Source organism: Canis lupus, chromosome 6 (genome assembly GCF_048164855.1).
Source record: "Canis lupus baileyi chromosome 6, mCanLup2.hap1, whole genome shotgun sequence".
NCBI classification, from domain to species: Eukaryota; Metazoa; Chordata; class Mammalia; order Carnivora; family Canidae; genus Canis; species Canis lupus.
In genome coordinates this window covers 40,354,381-40,375,414 of record NC_132843.1, presented here as the reverse complement: position 1 = coordinate 40,375,414, position 21,034 = coordinate 40,354,381, and the positions used below count along the sequence as shown (strand labels likewise).

The window sequence follows — 21,034 nt, the reverse complement described above, 5'->3', positions numbered from 1 at the left end:
GGAGCCACAGTCGGGGCGGGAGCGGAGCCGAGGATGGAGCCCGAGGGAGGAGCGGGGCCGGGAGCCCTCCAAATGCACGCAGGAGGCTACAGCCCTAGAGAGTGGGAATCCTGTTAAAGATCGCGTCAGTCGGAGGGATCTAGGCAGGGAGAGTTGGGTGGGGGCAGATCCACTTTCTGGGGTCTGCCCTCCTGTCCTGAAAGAAGAAGGCTCCTGTTGGAAAAGGTGTGGCGCTGGATTTCTACTCTCCGCCCATCGAATTAGCCTCTGGGAGGTGCGGGCAGTTGGTGGATCCGGAATCAAAGTCTGTCCCACATGGACAGGCCCCCTCTCCTCTCTGCCTGGCCGCCTCCAGCCTCCGCAGCCGGCTGGTTCTGCTCACCTTCTGGTATTCCCAGCACCTGCCCTCCTCCAGGCCTTTGCAACGCTGCGCGTGGACAGGCCACCCCTGGGGAAGACCTGACTTATGCGGTCTATGCGCTCAGAGTGCACAGTCTGCCCGCACCGGAGCACTTACGCAGCACTTTCCACTGGTACTTTCAGATCGCTCAACCACTCAGTCTTTTGCGGAACATTTATTGAGTGCCTACTGTGTGGCAAGGGGAACCAATATTGAGCATAATACATGATTCCTGCCTTCAGAGAACCTACAGTCTGGTGAGGGAGGCAGAGATTAATCAAAAGATCACATAAAGAAACCACCATTCCAGAGAGGGCTAGTACCTGAAGGCCTCCTGCAGGCATCCACGAATGCATTCAGGTGCGACCTGTGCTGTGTAAGAGAAGTGCTTCCATGAGGAGAGAGGTGAAGGACCAACAGCAGTTAACAGGTAAGTGGAAGAGAAGAGGACTGAGTGTGCAAAGTCCCTGTGGTAGGAAGGAGTGTGGCTAGAAGGAGGACCTGGAGCACAGGGTGACTGCAATGGAGTGACAGCGAACACAGTTCAAGGTGAGGCTGAAGAAACAGGCCCGGCCAGCAGAGCCCCTAAAGCCCTTGGCTGTTTTGACTCTAGCGAGAGAGCCATGGGGCGCCCACTCATGAAGACTTTCAGACAGAGGTTGCCTAACCACCTTGTACTCTGAGCAGGCGTTGGAGCAGGTACCAAGTGATGCAGGGAGGCCAGTTAGCTGGGTTTGGGCTGCCTCTCGACTACACACTGAGTGCCCCCAGGACAGGCTGTGTGTCGAGAAGCCCTCTGAAAACACACACACACACACACACACACACACACACACAGCCCCACCTGGGAGTGCACAGAAAAGGAACCCAATATACATTTTTTACATTAATCTGCAATCAGACTTTTCTAGCAACATTCATCCCAGCAGTTTATGTACGAGGGCCCTGGGGCCTTGGGAAACAGCAGGCCCGGACACACAGGAAAGGGAATGTGGGCTTCCCGCGGACCAGGGTCTCCCATCCTGTAACCTAGGAGCCAGGCCCTGACTCCTCAGCATCCACTGCCTCTAGTAAACGTGTCTGTGTTCACGGCCTGCCAGTCCTCTCCCTGCTCCTGGCAGGATGGCAGGCTCTGTCCCCAGCCTTGGGCAGCAAAGAATGGTATGCGTGCCACCCTGACTCCTCAGCGGTCCTGGCGCCGGAGTGGGGGTGACGGGGGATGGCGTACTGGAGGCAAGTCATAGTGTCCAGGGATGTGGCTGTTCTTCGGGGAGTCGTAGTGGCCAGGGGGCAGGCCCGGAGGCAGTGGGGGCTGGGAGCCCACAGAGTCTCGGTCTGGGGACAGAGAGGGGATAGGATGGGAGGTGGATCCTCCCTTCTCCTCCCTCCCCCCTCCTCCCCTCTGCTGCCTCTCCTGCCCACAGACAGACAGATGGTGCCTGGATGCAGGCCAATTGTTCATGTCCTCACCCTGACCTGCCCCCCTCACAGGATGAGGACACTGTGCCACCAACCTGTGTCACTGTGTTCCCCTTTTCTGGGTACTGATCCTACAAGTCAGGTCCTGTAGGACCACCATTTCAAATCCTCAGCTCTGTGAGGTAGGAACCACTGCTCCTAGGAACCAGGACTTTGCCTGGTATGAACCCAAGTCTGAGCCCAAAGTTCACGCTCCTGCTGCCACACCATGCCCCCTGCTGGGCTCTCCTCCTCTGACCCTTCCTTCCCCCTCCCTCATCTTGGTTACCTCGAGCCCCTGCCCCAGCAGAGAAGGGAGGCTCACCGTAGGTCAGAGGACTGGGCTGTTCATAGGTGCCACTGTCTCTCTGTGGCTGGGGGTGTCGCCGCCTCTGGCTGTCCCGGAGCTGAGGGGGCTGCCTGGGGGGTGACCCTGATGGTGGGCCTTTCATCTCCACATAGCTGCTCTCCCAGGGGTTCCCTAGGAGGCTGGGCAGGTCCCGGATGGTGGCATAGGGGTTTTCACTGCTCAGGGAAGCCACGCTGGCCCCCAGCTCCTCTTCAGAGACAGGCCATAAAGAGAGAGGAAGGAAGTCAGGCTCTGTGGAGGCCATGGCTCCTCACCCCCAGCTCAGCCCCCTCCCTCGCCCCTGTGCCCATACCTTTGCTGGAGAATAGGCCTGGGCCACCATTGCTACCGTGGTTGTGGCTGTAGCTTCGGTCCAGGCGGCCGCTACCTGAGAAGGAGGAGGAGGAGGAAGCATTGGGTGATCAGACTCTGCTCTTGTTTCCAGGCTCCCACCTCCTCTGGAACTGGAGCCCAGACCCCTTCTTCAGAGATCCACATTCAAGTGGGGCAGGAGGCTGGGCTGCCCTGGCCACCCTCACCAGGGGCCCCGGCCTCCAGGCTCTTACCCCTGTCCAGGGGCCCTGGTGGGGGCTCCCGGCGGTGCTTCCAGTCAGCAGGCAGGGTGGTGTGGTTTTCGTGCCCATGAGCTCCCCCTGGCCGTTCAGGGACTTGAAGGCTGGCGAAGAGCTGACTGCCTGGAACCTAGTGGAAGGGTTGGATAGGGAAAGTAACATGCCAGGATGGAACTTTCCAGAGAACTAGGTCTGTGCCCACCCCTCACAGTGCATCCCCTCCACCAGCACTGACCTTGTTAGGAGGCGGGGGATTCGGGGAACACTGTGACAGGGTGTGATAGCTGGGGTTAGAGTAGTAGTGGCTGTAGCTTGGAGGGACATCTGCATGAAGAGATACAGATGCATGGTGACCTGGCCGCGCAGAACAGGCCTCAGCCCAGGAGAGCTGCTGTCCCAGCAGATCAGCAGTTGGTCTCTCCCAACTTCTCTTCTCCCTCCAAGTCCCCACTTCCCATATCCTCCCTGCCCCCACCCTCCTGGAGCCTATAAGCCAGCCCTTCACGTGTGCCCTGCCGGGCCAGCTCACCTGGCATGACATACTCAGAGCTGTCCAGGCGCCTGCTGCTGTAGGCGACAGCCAGGTGTTGGTGCTCCTTGCCTTTCTGCCAATGGCGGTAGCCAATGAACAGTGCCAGCAGGGCCACCACCAGGGACCCAAGCACTGCGATGCCAATCACCGCCCCCAGCGAGTTATAGGTCACTGGAGAGGTAGGCATCATGGTGAAGGGCTCCTGGCTTCCTAGGAGGATAGGACGGCCACTCAACATGGTGTCTGGGCTCTGCTGGTGAGCATAGGGCGTGTGCAGAGGAGAGGCCCCAGTAGGGAGGCAGGGAAGATGAAGGATCTGGGTCCTGGTTCCCTGGGGACACCGCGGAGGAGGAGGGGGACTAGCAAAGAACTCACCAATCCTGCAGGGGGCACCACTGTATCCCGGGGGACACAGGCAGGCCCCAGTCTCCGGGTGGCACCTCTCTCCAGGACCACACTGGCAGAGCTGGGAGCAGTTGGCACCAAACATCCCGGGAGAGCAGCCTGGGAGAGGGACAAGGAGGCAGGTGGGGTAAGGGGCAGAAACCTGCAGTCTTGGGGCTTGGGTGCAGGGCATGAGTTCCCCTTCCATTGGTACCTTCCAAGCAGAGGTGTCCAGTCCAGCCTGGAGGGCAGGAACAGCTTCCATGTTGAGGGTGGCAGGTCCCCCCATGGCGGCACAGGCAGGGCTGGGCACAGTTGGCTCCCCAGCGGCCTCGAGGGCATGCTGCAGGAGACAAGTGATGGTCTGGAGGGGCAGGGCAAGCCCCTACTGGATGAATCCTCGGCCCCCAGCATCACCAAATCTGCTCAGGGTTGGTCTCTCTGGGACACCAAGGTTTTGAACCACAGCTGCACACCGATGATTCACAGATGCTCATCATGTGCCCAGCTGCCCACTGAAACCTGCACTTGGTTATCTAATGGCCATTTCAAAATCCCATGGCCAGGGCCAGACAACCACTCTTCTATACGACCCTGCGTTGCTTAGCCTTGGATTCTTTTTTTCTCTTTAACACAAGAGGGAAGTAAGCACCCATACTATCTGAGGTATAACCTTGGTATGCCTGACATTAGTGAATCCCCTAATGGTCAATGGAAGCGAATTCTATGGCGACCTCCCCGCCCACCACCTCCGAGCCCACAGCCAGCCTTTTCTGGGTCACAGCTTCTCATTTCTCCTTTCTAATGCTTGTGGTACTTGGTTTTTGGACTAATCTGTTCCATGATGTTCTTTATATATTTACATGAGGAAGAAGCCACATACAAATATAAATTGAAGGGGTGCCTGGGTGGCTCAGTCGATGAAGCGTCTACCTTCAGCTCAGGTCATGATCCAGGGGTCCTGGGATTGAGCCCCACTTTGGGCTTCCTGCTCAATGGGGAGTCTGCTTCTCCCTCTCCCTCTGCCCCTCCCCCTGCTCATGCTCTGTCTCTCTCAAATAAGTAAATAAAATCTTTAAAATAAATATAAATCAAAAAATGCAGAGGCAAAAAAAGAACATGTCCAAAACCAAGCTTAGGGATCTCCCCATATCCAAATAATGCCCTTCCGAGGCTCCCCTGCAGAAGAGCAGAAGACTTGTCCTCCTGACCTGTTGTTCACTGCTGTACCCCGAGTACTCAGGTGATTATATAATGCTTGTACTGTTTATATAAACTATTGAATCAAAGTGGGCCCAGAGGCTTTTATACCCCAAAGCAGCAGAACAGAAGCCTCTGGTCCTCAGCCTACCTGTCGGCTGCCCACACATGCGCTCTCACACACAAGCCGCCACGTACATTGGGAGCAATTGGTCCCTGTCCAGCCAGGCAGACAGTAGCAGGTCCCATCTGAGGGGTTGCAGGAGGAGTGGTTGGCACACTTGCAGGGCACACAGCGTTTTCCATAGCGGCCAGGCTGACAGGCTGGGGGAAAGAGGCCAGTGGTGACTTGGGGTAGAAGAAACCAAGAGGGGTACCCTCAGGGGGCTTCTGGCATCTGAAGTTGAACTGCACCCTCCTGCTGGCAAGTGGAGGAAGGAGAGGGAGCCTCACATCTCTGGCAGGAGGGGCCTCGGAATCCAGGGGTGCACACACAATTGCCATTTTCGGGGATGCAGGTGCCCCCATTCTTGCAGGTACAGGTGTTACTACAGTTGGCTCCCCAGAAGCCCTCGGGACAGGGCAGGTGACAGCGGGTACCTGTGGGAGAGAAGGGGAGAATGAGCCTGGCCAGGCCTCCCCACTTCCACAGGGGCTCTTCTGGATACATTTCCTGTAGGATATATCCCCCAATTCTGCTGCGGGACTGGGGCCAGGACCCCTCAATTCTCACCTGTCCAGCCAGCCTGGCACTGGCAGTGTCCATGAACAGGGTCGCAGCCATCAGAGTGGTCACAATCACAGCGACTGGCACAGCCTTCTCCAAACTGCCCCTTCTAGGAGAGCGAGTAGAGGGCAGGGCAGGCCAGTCAGTCAGCTGGGGCTGGGGTAGGGGGTGGCTATGACCTGCCCTCCCCTAGGCAGACCAGGCTGTTGAGCACTTACCGGGCAGGGGAGCTGGCAGTGGGTCCCATGCCACCCAGGGGTGCAGGTACAGGCTCCAGTTTGGGGGCTGCAGGCTGCCTCGTGGGCACACTGGCAGCTGGCATTGCAACCGAAGCCCCAGGTTCCAGGCGAGCAGGGCACAGAGCAGTTACCACGCTGCCAACCTGGAAGAGGGGCCCTGCAGGTAGGCATGGGGATCCAGCCCGGACCCTGAACAAGCACACATACGGGGCATCGGCTGTGTGGGGCTCTGTGCTAGGAGCTGGGAGTGGAAGTGGAAGTGCAAGTGGGAAGTGGAAGTGGGAAGTGGAAGTTCAGGGCCCAGGCAGGAGGCAAGCATGTGCACCGGTTGAAGCTGCGAAGACGCTAGGTGGCTGCCCGTGGTGCATCACCCCCTTCTGCGGCCTGCCTCTCCTGCAGAATGGGGAGGCTTGGCAGAAAATCCAAATGCTTAGAGCAAATCCCAAGCCTGGTAACTAAATGAGTTAACGCAGATCACGTGTAAGACTACGGGGAGGTGTGGGGACTGGAGGTTGGTTAAATATCACAGAGAGCCAGCCAAGTACCACAAATCCGCGTCAGAACCCAGCCTCCAGGTGGCCAGCGGGCCCGGGGCGGATCTCAGAAGCCCTTCCCGGCCCTGCCCTTGTATGGTTCTAGATGACAGAGGGTGAGGCATGCTCGCCCGAAAGGGGGCTTCTGACTGGGCCTTTAAGCACCAGGAGGATTTTTGTGGTTGAAGAAAAGCAAAGTGGATATTCCAGGAAGGAAGTAGCCTGGCTACTTTCCCACCGTCCAGCTGCTGCCCGGGGCTCCACCCTCACCCTGCAGCCTCTCCCCTGCCCCGGGCCCGCCCCTGCCCTTGGGCCCTCCTTCGTCCCCGTGGCCCAGCCCCCAAGCCGCCCCTCCCCGGAGGCCCCGCCCCATTACCCTCCTTGCAGACGCAGGCGCCGTCTATGGGCGAGCAGGCGATGGCGTTGTCGCAGGAGCAACGCGCGGAGCAGCCCACTCCGTAGGTGTCGGGGGGGCAGAGGCTGGCGCAGTGCGGGCCCTGAAGGCGCGGGAGGGGGCCGTGAGGGGGCGGCCCGGCCCCTCCGCCCGCCCCCGGGCCATCGCCGGGCCTCACCGTGTAGCCGGGCGCACACCGGCACAGGCCGCTGTCGGGCTGACACACGCCGCCGTGCAGGCAGAGGCAGTGCTCCTGGCAGCCGGGCCCGTGCGTGTCCTGCGGGCAGCTCTCGTTGCAGTACAGGCCAGCCCAGCCCGGCAGGCACGAGCACTCTCCGCTCATCGGGTGGCAGCTGTGGCGGGAGCGGGCGCCGTCGGACCGGGTCGGCGCGCGCCTGCCCGGCCTCCCCGGGGTCCCCCGCCCCTCGGGCCCTCGGCGCGGCGGACGCGGGACTCCACCGAACCGGGGACGGGGCCGTCCTGAGCGCGCCCCCGCACCCGTGCCCGAGGCCCCTCCCGCCCCCGGGCCAGCGTCCGCGGCTTCAGCACCCGTGGCGGCTCCCACTGGCCTCCGACCCTCGACCCTCGGGCGCGGCCCACCTGAGGCTGTGCTCCGGGTCGCAGGTGCAGGGCTCCTGGCAGCTGAGGCCGTAGAGGCCGTCGGGGCAGAGGCGCTCGGCGCAGCGGTGCCCGGTGAAGCCGTGCTCGCACAGGCACGCGCCGTTGGCGGGGAAGCAGCGAGCGCCCAGGGCGCAGTCGCACGTCTCGGCGCAGTCCTGGCCGAAGCGGCCCACGGGGCACTCCTCCTGGCACCTGGGCGCCCGCTGAGTGAGCCTGGCGGCGCCCACACCACACCCACCCGCCGCCGCTCCCGCGACCGCAAAGCCACTCACCGATCCCCCGTGTAGCCTGGAGTGCAGCGACACTGCCCGGTGAACCGGTCGCAGAGGCCACCGTTGTGACAGCGGCACTCCTGGGAGCAGTTGGGTCCGTGGAAGCCCTCCGGACAGGGCAGGGAACAGATGGTGCCCTGGAGACGTGGAAAATGCACAGAGCCCCAGGCGCCCCGACCCTCCCAACAGGAAGGGGACCCCCTGACTCCCCCGGACCTCAAACCCCAAACCTCTGCGGGTCAGGGATCCCATCCCCTTCACACAGCCTCCTCCCAGCCCTGCTGAGAACCACCCCATACCCGCAGGCCCAGCCTTCTCACCATCCAGCCGGGGGGGCAGCTGCAGGAGCCCTGAGAGGCCTGGAAGACACCCCCGTTGTGGCAGGGATAGGTGCTGGGGCAGGAGAATCCACGGGTGTCCCGAAGACAGGCCACCTCACAGCTGCTGGGCAAAGCAGCCGAGGTCAGCATGTGCCACAGCAATACCTGCTTCCCCTTTGCCTCCAAGGGCTGCCACCTGCCCGCTTTTCTGGGAGCTAATCCAGAGGCCTCAGAGCTCAGTGAGGCATCCAGCCTTCCGGTCCCCTCCCCCTTCCCTGTTGGGGACCACAGGAGTCAGAAAGCTAAAGGTTTCTGGGACCAGAAATGGTGCAGAACAGCCAGCAGCACCAAATGGGGTAGGGCACCCCTGCTCCTGTCACCTCTGGGGGAATGCTTCTGCCGGCCATAGCCTTTCTGTCCCAGAGGAGCCCCTCAGGATCTCTACCTAGTGCCTCTCCCTCACACCGCCCACGCCTCCTTGCAACCGGCTTCTGTGGGACCCTGTCTCAGCCCCACTTGGCGACACATGTTCACACACATGCACGCTCAGGCCATCTTCATAGCGAGCCTTCTAGGTGGAGGACACTGTTGCCCTCTTACACATGGGAAGCAAGCACGTGAACAGTCAATGATTTGTTCAAGGTCCCTCAACTAGCTAGTGGCAGAGTTGGGATGAGGACCTTGGCCTCTCCATTCTGTCCCGTTTGGGACCCAGTCTGAGTCCCCTCATATCCCCATGTATCCCTGCGACCCATTGTGCACCTGGGTCCAGTTCTCTCCAGGGGGCAGAAGCAGGCTCCAGTCTGGGGGTCACAGGGTGCTCCATGGCACTGGCAGCGCAACTGGCAGGCAGGGCCATACTGGCCGGGGTGGCAGGGCTGGAGGCAGTGTGGGGGTTGTAGGCCAGAAGGGCAGAGACACGCTCCACTCTTGGGGTCACAGGAGCTGCTGTTGCCGCAGTGGCAGGGCTTGTCACACTGTGGCCCCCACATTCCTGGGGCACATGCTGTGGGATGAAGGTAGAAGGATGTCACCAGGGGCTTGCCCCCTCCCCAGCGTCCACTCAGTCCCTGCTCTGTCTCCCAGCTGGCCCCCTAACCCATGCCCTGTACCACACCCCCAGAAGAGGCAGCTAGCTACCATGGAGCTCTTGGGGTACCTGTCCTAGGGGACCAAGCACCTGTGAGCAGTGGGGAGGGTGCTGCCCAGGGTCCTCTGTCCCTGCTATCACCAGGCACTCACCACTGGAACAGTCGTCACCCCGCCAGCCCTGCGCACACTGGCACCGATTGGGCGCCACACAGCGGCCATGAACGCACTCCTGGGTGCAAAGTGCTGGGGCAGAGATGGAGCGAGTGAGAAGCGCTTTCCCTGCTCCCAACCCCCTCTCCTCCCTGGAAGCTCGACCCCACCCTCCTCTGCATGGGGCCTGGTAATCACCCCCCCAGCACTTCTTTTTTTCTTTTTTTTTTTTTTTTTAAGATTTTATTTATTTGACAGAGACAGCAAGGGTAGTAAGAGAAGGAGAAGCAGACTCCCCACTGAGCAGGGAACCCAATGGGGGACTAGATCCCAGGACCCCGAGATCATGACCCAAGCTGAAAGCAGACGCTTCACCAACTGAGCCCCCACACACACCAGTAGCACCTCTGCCTCTAAGAGGTGCCACAGAACAGCGAGGGCCCACATCTCAGGCCAGAAGTGGACCAGAGCTCAGAACTGCAGGCTCCCCAGGCACACTCTGTGACATTCTCCAAGCATCTTGTTAAGGAAATGGAGAGGGGACACTCAGGTAGGGACCAGACATGGCTGCTGTGCAGAGCAGGGTGGGCAGAGGGGGCAGGTGGGCAGGGGTCTCTACAGGACTGAGGGAAGGGGAGAGGGCCCAAGCAGATTCTGGTCGGGGGGGGGGGGGATTCGGGGTGGGCTGGAGAGCCTGGGCAGTGACAAGTCAAAGACAGCAGCAGAGAGACAGGGCCAGGAAGAGACAAAGATGGGCCCAGACCCATGGTGACAGAGAGACACAGGCAGCCCAGAGACAGGCGGACATGCAGAGACAGAGACTGCACAGTGGAGAGCCAGGCAGAGAGGGCAGCTGCTGTCCTAGGGGGACAAACCCAGAGGGGACGGGGAAGAACTGGGAAGGGTGGTCCAGGGCCCCACACCCCACGGCCCCAGCTACCACCACCCTGCCCCCACCCAGGACTCACGGACACAGGTGCCCCTGCTCTCATAGAAGCCCTGGCAGCACTGCAGGCGCTTCCGGTGGTCTGTCTTCACCACCTGGCGGTACACTGTCCGGTAGACAACTCTAGGGGAGACCCCAATGGTGGCCCTCAGTGCCCCCGCTGAGGCCAGGCCATCCACCCCATCACAGTGTGGCACTGGGGAAGGCCCAGGGGAGCACAGGAGCGCTCCCTCATTGCCCCCTCCCTGACCACACGCACACACACAGGCATGCAATACCCCACGCATGCACACACCCCACATGAGCTCCCCAAACCACCCCTTGAGTGCTTTGAAGCCAGAAGTGTCCTCTGCACTCCAGAGTCTTAAGAAGAGATGAGGGTGTGCAGGGCCAGGGCCAGGGCCAGCTGAAGGGAACGGACGTGCACTCACGTGGGCTGGGGGCAGGTGTGGGGGCTCTCCCAGGGCCGGTCACAGGGCTCCGAGGGGAGCTGGCTGAAGGGGCGGGTGTGGGACTCCTTGGTGGTGGTGGTGAAGCTGCAGGACGGGATGGGGTAAGGGGCCAGTGTAGGGGGCTGACACAGGGGCACTCAGGAAGCAGGGGTATGAGGGCTGGACCATGGTGGGGCATGCTGCCCCTAGATTTGGGGTTGCCCTAAGCCTAGGGTGAACCCTGATCCTGGCCCCCTCCTTCTGGAGGGGGTCCTCCCAGATTGGAATGTTCCAGGGACACCACTATCATTGCCCCCTCCTCACCCTATAGGACCAGAGCCTTTCATCTTGCCCTCCTCCTCATCCCTACATGGGAGATTGAGCTAGAACTGATTTCTGGGCCCAGCTGATGGAGAAGGGTCGACCCCCCGCCCCCCGCCTCCCACCAGGCCTCATTCCCCCAACTCTGTCCTCTCTGCCCCCCTGGACCAGCCCCCTTGCTTGCTCCACAGTGAATGGCTCCCACCCTGTGCTCTGTCCTACAGCCAGCTTCCCACAGGGACAGGGGACGGGGACAGGAAAGGACAGGGTCAGAGGCAGCCTATGAGGGGGGCAGAGAGCGCAGAGGAGGGGAGGCAGAAGTAGGAGGGAAGAGGAGACCCAGTAGGCCACAGGGGAGCTGGGGAAGCAGCGAGGGCCCCTCACCTTTCCCAGAAGCTGCAGGTGTTGGGGTCACTGGGGTTGAGGGTACCAGCCAGCCCCAGGCCCAGGGCCAGGAGGAGGGAGCGCAGAGGTGGTGGCATCGCGGAGGCCGGGCGCCGGGCGGGCTACAGGTACTACAGCTACAAGCCTGGGGGGACCAGCAAGAGGTGTGCAGAAGACCCAAGGCTGCCTGGCCCCATGCCCCGTGGGCTCTGCTCCCTCAGGTCCTGTTCCTGACCAGGTGGCTGTTCCCTCCACCTGGCCATCCTCCCTCCATTCTTCACCTGACTCCTCACCCCTGAAAGTCTCCCTCAAGTGATGCCCCTCCTCTGCAGACTGCCCCCCATCCCTCCGGCACCCTTCGCTCACACCCAGCCCAGTGCCTCTGGAGGCAGGGCTCCTGCCCTGTACCTCTGAGCCCCAGGGCGCAGCCCAGCCCCTCCCCCGGCACTCTGCCACTGGTATACCCAGGTACCAAACTGCAGCGGGTGGGGATGTCGTGAGGGAAGCCCACTGGGGCTCAGCTGGAGTGAGAATTCGCACTCTCAGCAGTCCATAATGGAACCCCACTGCAGGGGGAGCTTCCTGTCACTGCAGGCATGCAGGCGGGGCCAAACCCACTCTGAAGCAGCTGGGAGCCCATGGCAAAGATGGGTGGGAGGAGGGCTGGTCCAGACAACCTTGAAGGGGTGCCTCCTAGCCCCGGTGGGGAGGAGGGGTTTGCTGGTGGTACTGTAGCTCAGCGGGCTCCCAGGAGCCAACTGTGCCCACCTCTTCCAAAGTCCCCAGCCAGAGAGGACGCACTAGCAGCCTGAAATCAGGCTGGGGGTGATTTACACCAGGGACACAGACACACCAGGGGCAAGCCCCCCTCCCCACCTGGCCAGAGGCAGTGGCACTTGCCAGAACACCATGGTCCCCAAGTCCCAGGGCTATCTCCTGCCTGAGGAGGTCCCCAACCCTGCCTCAGATTTAAGAGCCCCCCTCCTGCACCTCCCCCACCCCCCAGACCATCTGGAAGCCACTCCCCTCCCCACGGCCTCCAACCGGCCTCCTACGGCCTTGCCTGCCCACGCAATGGGTGGGGAGCCCACCGGGAGGGCAGGCAGCGGGTCAGGACCTCAGCTGGGTCTGCTCTGCTCCTGAGCTGGGGAGGGGCTGAGCTCCTTGAGCACCCACCCCCGCAGCTCACATTCTGTGTTCAGAGCTCCCTGCTCCCTGCCTCCCTGAGGCGCCCACATCTGCTAGTGATTTTCCCTAAGAAGAGAAAGAGGTCGTGGTTGCTGGCCCCCCTGTCCCCCTGAGAATCTCTGGAATGCGTGCTGCCTGGCCCCACCCTCTGCCCCCCACCCACACACTTCCAGGGTCCCCGCAGCCACCCCTCTACCCACCCTCCAGGTCCAAGTGAGAGAGATGCCTGATGTGACCTGTATCACCCTCCACTGCCTCCCACCACCTCCTGCTGCTGTCGCCCCCGGCTTCCCACCCTGCAGTCCCCTGGCCGGTGGCCCCGTTACTGCAGGCCCAGGGCACAGGTCCCCCTCTAGCCTCCATCACTCCTCAGGTAACTCACCAGGCCTCTGCGGCTTCCTGCAGCCTGAGCCACTCAGATGAGCTGGGGGCAGGGCAGCTCGGCCAGACCCCAGGGCCTGGGGGGCCAGACAGTGTCCTGGGGGATCCCAGTGCTCAGGATATGGAGCCTGAAAACAGGAAATAGAGGCTGGCTAGAATGAACATACGTGGGGGAGGGCAGCAAGGAGTGGGGTCGTGGGACACCATGTCCTCAGAAGGTGGGATGCCAGTGGCAGGGCCAGAAGCCTCCCTCCAGGAGCTGCCTCCTGAGCTGAGCACCCTGGCCCCCTCTGCAGGGCTGAGGGGGAGGTTCAACCTGTCTCAGAGAGCCAGGCCACAGTCACCAGCATCCTTCAGACAGTCCCCAGTCTGTTCCAGGGCACCACCCCACAGCAACCTTTGCATCCCCCCATTCCCCTCCTGAACAGACTTGGCTCCTCCTCCCACCATCCCCAAACTATCCCTTCCACCCCTGCCCTGCATGGCCACCTTTGCAGGTCCAGGGCCCACCTCCATGGTCCCCCCACGTGGGCTCCCAGGTGACCTCCTCCCTGCAGGGCCACCCCTGACTGGGCCCCTGCAGGATCCTGAGCCTTCACACACTTCCCGTCTCTACCCTGTCCTCTGCCCAGCCCCCAACTGTCCTCAGACTGTGCCTTAGTCTGAATGGATCCAGATCACCCCCTCGTGCCCCCCTCTCCGGGACCTGTGTCCCCAGAGCGTGAGGCTGTGGTGGGACACACACCCCGTGGCAGGTAGAACCTGGGGCAGGGTGAAGGGCAGCAGAGAGCAGGTGGCCACCCTTCACATGGCCCCTCCAGCCAGTCACTGCCTCCTAGGCCAACGTCTAGGGGAAACGGTTCACCTGGGGGCTTCAGGAGGTGGGCAGGGGAGTATGAGGAGGGCTTGACCACCCCCCCATCTCAGGGCTGACCCTGGTGATCAGTTGGCTGGCAGGAGGGGTGGGGAGATCATATTCTCCCAAAGGGAATGCATGGGGTTCCCAGCGGATCTGTGAGACCATTCAGGGGTAGGGGGTCCGCAGGGAGGGGAGAGGTGAAGGTGAATCCCAGCAGGGCCTGACTGACCCCAGCCCCTGAGGAGGGAGGAACCCAGACCAGATCCAAGCCGGAGCCCCACCCCCACCGCCTTGTTTCCATCTGAGACTCCCTGAGGGGCTGGGGAATCTGAGGTCCTAGACATCCTTTCCTGATACCCCAAGGTCCCCAGCATTGGGGCATCCCTGCTTAAACATACCCCTCAATGGCTTGAATCAGACAGCTCTGGCTCCCCAACCTAGTCCTGCCCCAGGGGTACACAACGCACTCAGCGGGGGGGGGCGCCCCATCCCCCTCACCATAGACTCCTGCCTGTCACCTTCCCATCCGAGAATGTCCCATAGCCCCTGGCATCATTTACTGTGTGCAGAAAGGGGGGGAGCCCCACAATGTATACGGGTCTCTGGGAGCTGACCTCCATCCACTGTGGCCAGCAGCACTGTTTTACAGGTGAGGATGCTGGCAGCAGTGGGTCCTGGCCCCAGGGCCACCCAGCCCACAGGAACCCAAACCCGCTGGCACATGCTCCCAGTGGTTCTCGGCAGCCCAGCCCGGGCGGGGAATCCCAGGGGCTTTGCATCTCTTTGTAACAGTGTCAGTTAAGCAGGGGGAGAGCCTGCCTACCGTTAGTGGGGGCGGACAGGGGGAGGGGAGGGGAGGGGGGCTGCCAAGAAAACACATCAGAGGCGTGGGAACTGGGATGTGTCTGCAGTCGGGAATGAGTCGAGCTTTCTCCTCCACCTCAAGATGCAAGGCAGCTGGCCCCTGGCCAGGCCCTGAGCCCCCAGAGCCCCCAGGGCCGGAGTGCGGAGTGCGCGGCCTCCAGGCCCACCCACAGCCTGGCCCCAGCTCTTCTTCGATTCCCTCCAGCGGGGAGTCCTGTCCTCTTGTGCCCTAGCCTCTTAGGAAGAGGAAAATGAATCTGCGGAATGGGGTAGAGTTCCTGGTGGACAGGAGGCAGAGTCGAGGGCCTCCCCACCAGGTCCCCTCTGTAACTTTTCCCTGGGGGGGCAGTGACTCACAGCTCTGAGTCCCCTCCTCTGTAAAAGGGGTTGATCAGTAGCACTTCTCTCTGTGGGACTGTCTGTCCCTGCAGATCAATACAGGAGTTAATACAGATGAAGGTGCTCAATTAATATCCACTGTGTTCAGGATGGGCCTCCCTGCCTCCTGCACCCCATCCCCATCCCACTGCCCTTGGCACTGTCATACCCTTTGGGTATTAATTCCAAGAAAAGCTGTTTCTTGTTTTTTTCTGAAGAACCCCCAGGATGATCCGGGAATGGGGCCTTAGCTGCTGACACAGAGAAGGGAAGTGGGAGTGGGAGGGGGCCAGACCCCCCACAAAACCTGATCCCTCAGAACAATGGGCTGCCCGCCAGGTACATCCTTAAGCCAAAGGCAGTTGCTGAGACAGGACGCCTATGTTCTCCTTCCCCCTGCAGCCCCCAGCCTGAGCACCAACCCCTGGTGCCACTGCCCCCACCCTTCATCTCTATCTCTGTCCCCCTCCCATCTTGGAGTCCCTAGGTTCCAGGACTTCTAGGTTGTCACTCAAAGCTGTGTGATCTCAGGCATGTCAGTTAGCCCTGTGAGCCTCCATTCCCTTGCCTGTAAAATGGGAGTGTGACCGCCACGTCTCCTGGGGTACAGGGAGGGTTGGACCGCTACTGCCAGTGACCTCAGGCGGAAGCTGCCCGGTGGGGCTGCGCTGCTACACAAAGGAATCCCCTAAATTCTAGACTCTCTGCCTCTTTTTGTTTTTGTTTTGTGCTTCATCAAAAATGTTCTGCCCTCACAGTGCCCAGGGGGCTCAGCCAGTAGATCAGCTCAGGTCATGATCTCACAGTCAGGGATCGAGCCCCACGTCAGGCTCATGCTCAGTGTGGAGTTGGCTTTGGATTCTCTGTCCCTCTTCCTCTGCCCCTTTTCTCTCTCTAATAAATAAAATCTTTAAGAAAACAAACAAGCCCTCTCTGCTTCTGCCTTTTTGCCTTTCTCCATCAATTTCTGCCTCTCTCTCCTTTCCTAAGTCAAGGCTTCCAGGCATAGTAGGGCTGTGTAGTACGTTCACTGCACTAGGGCATGCACCCTTGGGTGTGCAGCGGAAACCACGGGTGCCTTGCCCTGTATCTATCTCTCTTATCTCTCTGTTGCTTTCCTGTCTCTGTGTCTGTTTCTCCGTGCCCTTTCCAAACCCATCTTTGCTACGGAGACAGGATCACTTAGTCCCCCCAATTCAGCCGGTAGACCTCAGTCTGCAGGCCCCTCCCTGCCTCTGCACAAAGGGACGCATCCTGCCCCAGTGCACCAGCAGCCAGGCCACTTTGTGCCTCCCGCCACTCGTGTGCATGTGTCCATGTCACACATGGCCCCTCCTGCCTCCAGCCAGGCCGCCAGGCCTCCGGCACGCCAGGCATGTCGGCCGGATGGAGAGACAGGAAGCCTGTGTGCTCACTAGAGGCTGGGCGGGAAGGGGGCAGGGGTGAGGGGCTGGCCCTGTGTTCTCTGTGGCTCAGGAAACAGGAGCTAGAGGGTCCTCAGCCCGACTTGTTTACTCATCAGGAAATAGGGAAACTGTGGGGATTCTGATTCACTCAACATCCATCGCATGCCTACTAGAGGCTGGCGCCAGGTGCCGCTCCCAGCCCTGCCACTGCCTGCGGGTGCCGGCCACCGCTGTCCTCACCAAGGGAGGACTATGGAAGCGCTGGGGAGCACGATGTGCTCTGGGCCAAGGGGTCGTCAGCAGCTACAGCAGGATCAGAACCGATTTCAAAGAACGAAGCACTGGGCAGAGAAGCCCCAGATGACACAGGCTGGGGAGTTACTCCGTCCAGCCTGCCCCCACACCGCCACCCTCTGACGCCCTCTGTGGCTCCCCACACCACGGAAAGGGCACACAGGAGCCAGGCCCGCCAGGTGTCCACCCTCCAACCACCTCCGGGATTCAGCATACTTCCCCCATTCCTCCCGGCCTAAGGGCATGGGCCAGTCATGTCCCCCACTCCAGGCTGGCTCAAAACTGCACACAGACCAACACCTCCCTGGACCCCAGCCAAAGGCTTGGCACACATGTCCCTCCTCTGGAGGGCATGTGGGACTGACCCAGGCCAGTCCAGGGGTCCCTAGCCCGGAAACCTTCAAGCCTGATGGCTGGATCTGGGGTCGGTGTTGGGACTGCAGGTTTGTGCCCTGCCTTCCACGCAGGCTGCAGGACCCTCCATCTCCTTCCTCTCCCAGGGCCTTCCCTCCGCCCCCACACACCTTGGCCATGACACTTTTGATTAAGGATTGTCTCCCCCACTGGAATAGAGCTCTGTGGGGTTTGTGCACTCTCCTGCCTTTCTCACCACTGTCCCCAGCACCGGCCAGCTCCAGAAAACACACTGAGCAGCCAGGCAGGCAGCCAGATGAATACTGAAGCCCCTGCTGACTCTCGCCAGCCTTGAAGTTACTTTGTGGGGCACACCGTGGGTGAGGGAGAGGCATCTGGTGCCCATGGCTTCACCTCAGTTCCTCGGTCAGCAGAACTGGGCCGTCATTCCAGGGCCCTGAAGGTCATAGAGCCTCCACCCTCATGGCGGGAGTTCCAAGTTCCTAAGGGATGAGTGCACCATGGTGCAAGGCCCTGAGTCACCTGGGGAAGAGGAGGTGTGCCCACACGCCTGAGCTGTTACCCTGTGCCATGGGCCTTGGGCCCTGGGGTAGCCCCACACTTCCCCCCTCCCTGAAATCAGAGGGACTGGGTTCCTGATGCGCCTTGTGAGGGTGGGGTGGGAGGCCGAGGCAGGGGAGGGGACCCTGAAGGCCCCGTGTCAGAGCCCCCCACCTGCGGGTCTCTCTGGAGATCTCTGTCTTGACACATGTGAGTGCTGTGATAGCTATCACCACCCCCTATTGAATGTGTGCTGTGGGCTAGTTGATTTCTAGTCATTCTCTCAGCAATCCTGAAAAGTGGGTGCCATTATGCTTCCCATTTTGTAGATAAAGATATCCCAGAGGAGTTAGGTAATTTGCCTCAGGCCACACAGCCGAGTGAGGGCAGAGCAGGGATTGGCACCAGGGCTACCAAACCCTAAAGTCCATGCTGCCCCTTTGCACCCTCCTTTCCCTCTGCCTCCCCTCTGGTCTTCAGACTGGATTCTCTTTTCTCTCCACCCCTTTCTTTTCTTTCTTTAGGTCTCTGCTCTGTTTTCCTAAGTCTGCCCTTTCTTCCCTCTGGCTCTTGTTTGCCATGTCACTCCATCTCTGTTCCCCTATTTTTGTCTCTATTTTCAGCTTTGTCTCTCCTTTCTTGTCTCCCCTTCCTCCTGCTGGCCTCTCCCTGCCCAATTATGTGCCAGGTTTGGTATCAACATCCTCCTTAAGCTAGCTGGTGGAGCTGGGATGGCTGGGATGGCCAGGCTGGGGTGGTGGAGCTGGGATGAGGGGGCTGGGATGGTGGGGCTGAGATGTTGGGGTTGGGGTTGGGGACGGGGCTGGGATGAGGGGGCTGGGGACAGGGCTGAGATGGTGGGGCTGGGAGGAGGGGGCTGGGATGTTGGGGCTGGGGATGGGGCCGGGGCTGGGATGGTGGGGTTGGGATGACGGGGCTGGGATGACAGGACTGGGATGCTGGGGCTGGGATGAGGGGGCTGGGGATGGGGCCGGGGCTGGGATGAGGGGCCTGGGATGCTGGGGGCTGGGATGCTGGGGGCTGGGATGCTGGGGCTGGGGCTGGGATGGCGGGGCTGGGTTGGTGGGGCTGGGATGAATCCAGGGAGGCTGTTTCTCAGTGTTTCCCAGGCCACTCTAAAGAGTCTGGGGAGCACAGCGTGGAGGCCCTGCCTGACTCTTGCACCCTCCTCAGCAGCTGGGGGGGGGGGGGCAGGCAGACAGCAGCCCAGTGACCTCTATCTCTGCCTGGAGAGCCCATTTCCTCTTCTGGGAAAGTCTGATAGGGGATGGAATAGGGGGAATGAAGAAGCAGATGCCAACCCTTGGTTTCACCTCCCAGTGAAGACAGGGGGCCAGAGAGGCAAGCCTGGCCTCCACCCAGCTCCTCTGTGCTGGGAAGGGAGCCCCAACTACAGTGGTGAGTGTGCTGGGATGACTTTGGAGGACTTTGGGAGTGAGAGAGGAGCAGCTAGGGACAGAGGAAGGAGACAGGAGAGCTGCCCCCACACTTGGCTCATGTGGGCACACACACAGATATTAGAGCATGGATTGGGGTGGAGTTCTGAGAATAGCCCCTTGCCTGCACCAGCCCCCCGCTGAGGCCCAGCTGAGGCCAGGGGTGAGAGCTGACCCCTTGCCCAGTCCTGCCTGGAGCAGAGGTCCGGCTCAGCCCGAGCCTGGGAACCTCGGGCCAGCACAAGCTGTTCCCCTCCCTGGGGACTGGGGTCACAGCCCAGCCCTGGGAGAGGCCACTTGTAAAGGTCAAAACAGGAGAGTGAGAACCCAGTACTGAAGACAGGCAATAGGGTGGGGCTGGGGGTGGGCTGGTGGGGCCCCGCTCTAGGGGGTGACCACCCCCCAGCCTCACCCCAGCCTTGCCACCTCAAATGATCTGCCCAGCCCAAGGCTTTCTGAGGCTACAGATACAGGAGACCATTGGCCAATTTCCTGTGCCCTAAACTGGTCAAGCGATGAGCGCCAGGGCGCTGCACACCTGGGCCCTTCCCTAACCCTCCTGCCTGTCTGGGAGCCCGGGGCACTAACAAAGCCCTGACCAGGCGCTGTGCTAACCAGGAGGTGAGTTTTGTCCATCTGTGCCTCCAACAGTCCATGGGTAGGCACCGTGTTCTGAGTCCTCGCCTAGAAAGAGTGGGGGAGGCACAGGGGACGATGGCCAGGATGGCGCACAGCGGAGATTGGCACTCAAGCGGCCTTGATTCCCGGGTGGGTGCTCCAAAGGCTCCCCTCAGCCCAGGAAAAGGACACGGTGCCCCACTCTCCCGCCAGCATCCCCCCTCCCCCGGGAGTCACGCTGGGGCGCAGCCCCCCGCCCCCCAAGGCACTCCGGGGGCTCGGGAAGAGGCCTCAGGGCATGCCACTTGCGTGCGGTCCGCGGTGGGGGGACACAGGTGCCCCCTGCCCCTCCGCTGCCCCCACCCTCACGCAGAACTCGCGCCGCGGCCCTCCCCGGGGCAGGTCACTCACCTGCCTCTCACTCGGGCTGTCGTCGGCCTGGGGTGGGGAGCGCCGGCGCCCGCCAGGGAGGGGACGGAGGGGCGGCTGGACGGCGGGGAGGCGGGGCCCGCGGCCCGCGGGGCGGGGCGGGTCAGGAAGGGGGCGGGCCCCTGGGCCCCCGCGGGGCAGGAAGTGTGGAGGGGGCGCCGGGGGAGACCGGGCCGGAGGGGAGCGGGGGAGGAGGCCGGGGGTGCTCTGGGCGCCCGGGAGGGAGACGCTGGAGATGCTGGGGAAGGGGGCCGCCGGGGGCGGGAGGCGTTGGAGGGGGGGCGCCGGGGTCCGGAGGGAGCGCTGTTGGGTGGCAGCCTGGCCGGGAGCGGAGCGGAGAGGGTGGGAAGGGGTCCCCGACCCGGGACCCCCTCGGCTCCCCAGCAGCTGCAGCTTCCGGGCTTGCTCCGCCTCCCGCGCCTCAGCCTTCCAGTCTGCAAAGTGGGGCTGTGCCAGGGGCCAAAGAGCCCGTAGGCGGCGGCACCTTCCCCGGGCGGCCCGGCGACCGCGGGACCGAGGCAGGCCGCTGCCCAGTGTCCCCGGCTCCGCGCCCGCCAGAGGAGCCGGGCCCCGCCGCGACCCTGCGCCGACCCGCCTGCTCCGGGCGCCACCTGCCGGCCGTGGCGCGCACCCGCACCCACCCCCCACCCCCCACCACCCCCCACCACCCCCGGGGCTTGGGACCAAAGTCTGGGCGGACCGACCATTATTGTGACAAGTACCATCTGCCTCCATCCTCGCTAGCCCTTCGGGCGGACTGCGTCACCGGACCCTTAACTCGAGATCGGGTTCACTTACGGGACGAGACGGCTGTGCTGCGCGGCTGGGATGCCACTAAAGCGGCCTCGCAGAATTCTGTGCTTCCCCCTTCCCCGGACTTGCACCACTGGCCACAGCAAAAGCCACACTAGTTCAGAAGG

The 21,034-nt window shown here is 61.9% G+C and overlaps 1 protein-coding gene across 2 annotated transcripts; it reads right to left on the bottom strand.

The window, feature by feature from the left end:
* Nucleotides 1-560: 560 nt before the first annotated feature.
* On the bottom strand, nt 561-20,206 carry PEAR1 (platelet endothelial aggregation receptor 1). Of its 2 annotated transcripts, XM_072830028.1 has the most exons (24): nt 20,097-20,206; nt 12,896-13,022; nt 11,326-11,470; nt 10,621-10,725; nt 10,212-10,312; nt 9,244-9,336; nt 8,764-9,007; nt 8,002-8,122; nt 7,682-7,818; nt 7,389-7,601; nt 6,967-7,141; nt 6,771-6,891; nt 5,841-6,004; nt 5,629-5,731; nt 5,349-5,495; nt 5,094-5,219; nt 3,910-4,038; nt 3,687-3,815; nt 3,309-3,521; nt 3,015-3,103; nt 2,774-2,909; nt 2,521-2,595; nt 2,184-2,417; nt 561-1,735 (listed from the first exon to the last, which is right to left on the bottom strand). In XM_072830028.1, the coding sequence occupies exons 3-24, from the start codon at nt 11,421-11,423 to the stop codon at nt 1,584-1,586; spliced, it is 3,105 nt and encodes a 1,034-aa protein (XP_072686129.1). In that variant the 5' UTR covers nt 11,424-11,470; nt 12,896-13,022; nt 20,097-20,206; the 3' UTR covers nt 561-1,583. The 2 variants fall into 2 exon arrangements, with proteins under 2 accessions (XP_072686129.1, XP_072686131.1); XM_072830030.1 differs by lacking the exon at nt 10,621-10,725.
* Between the last annotated feature and the right edge of the window lie 828 nt (nt 20,207-21,034).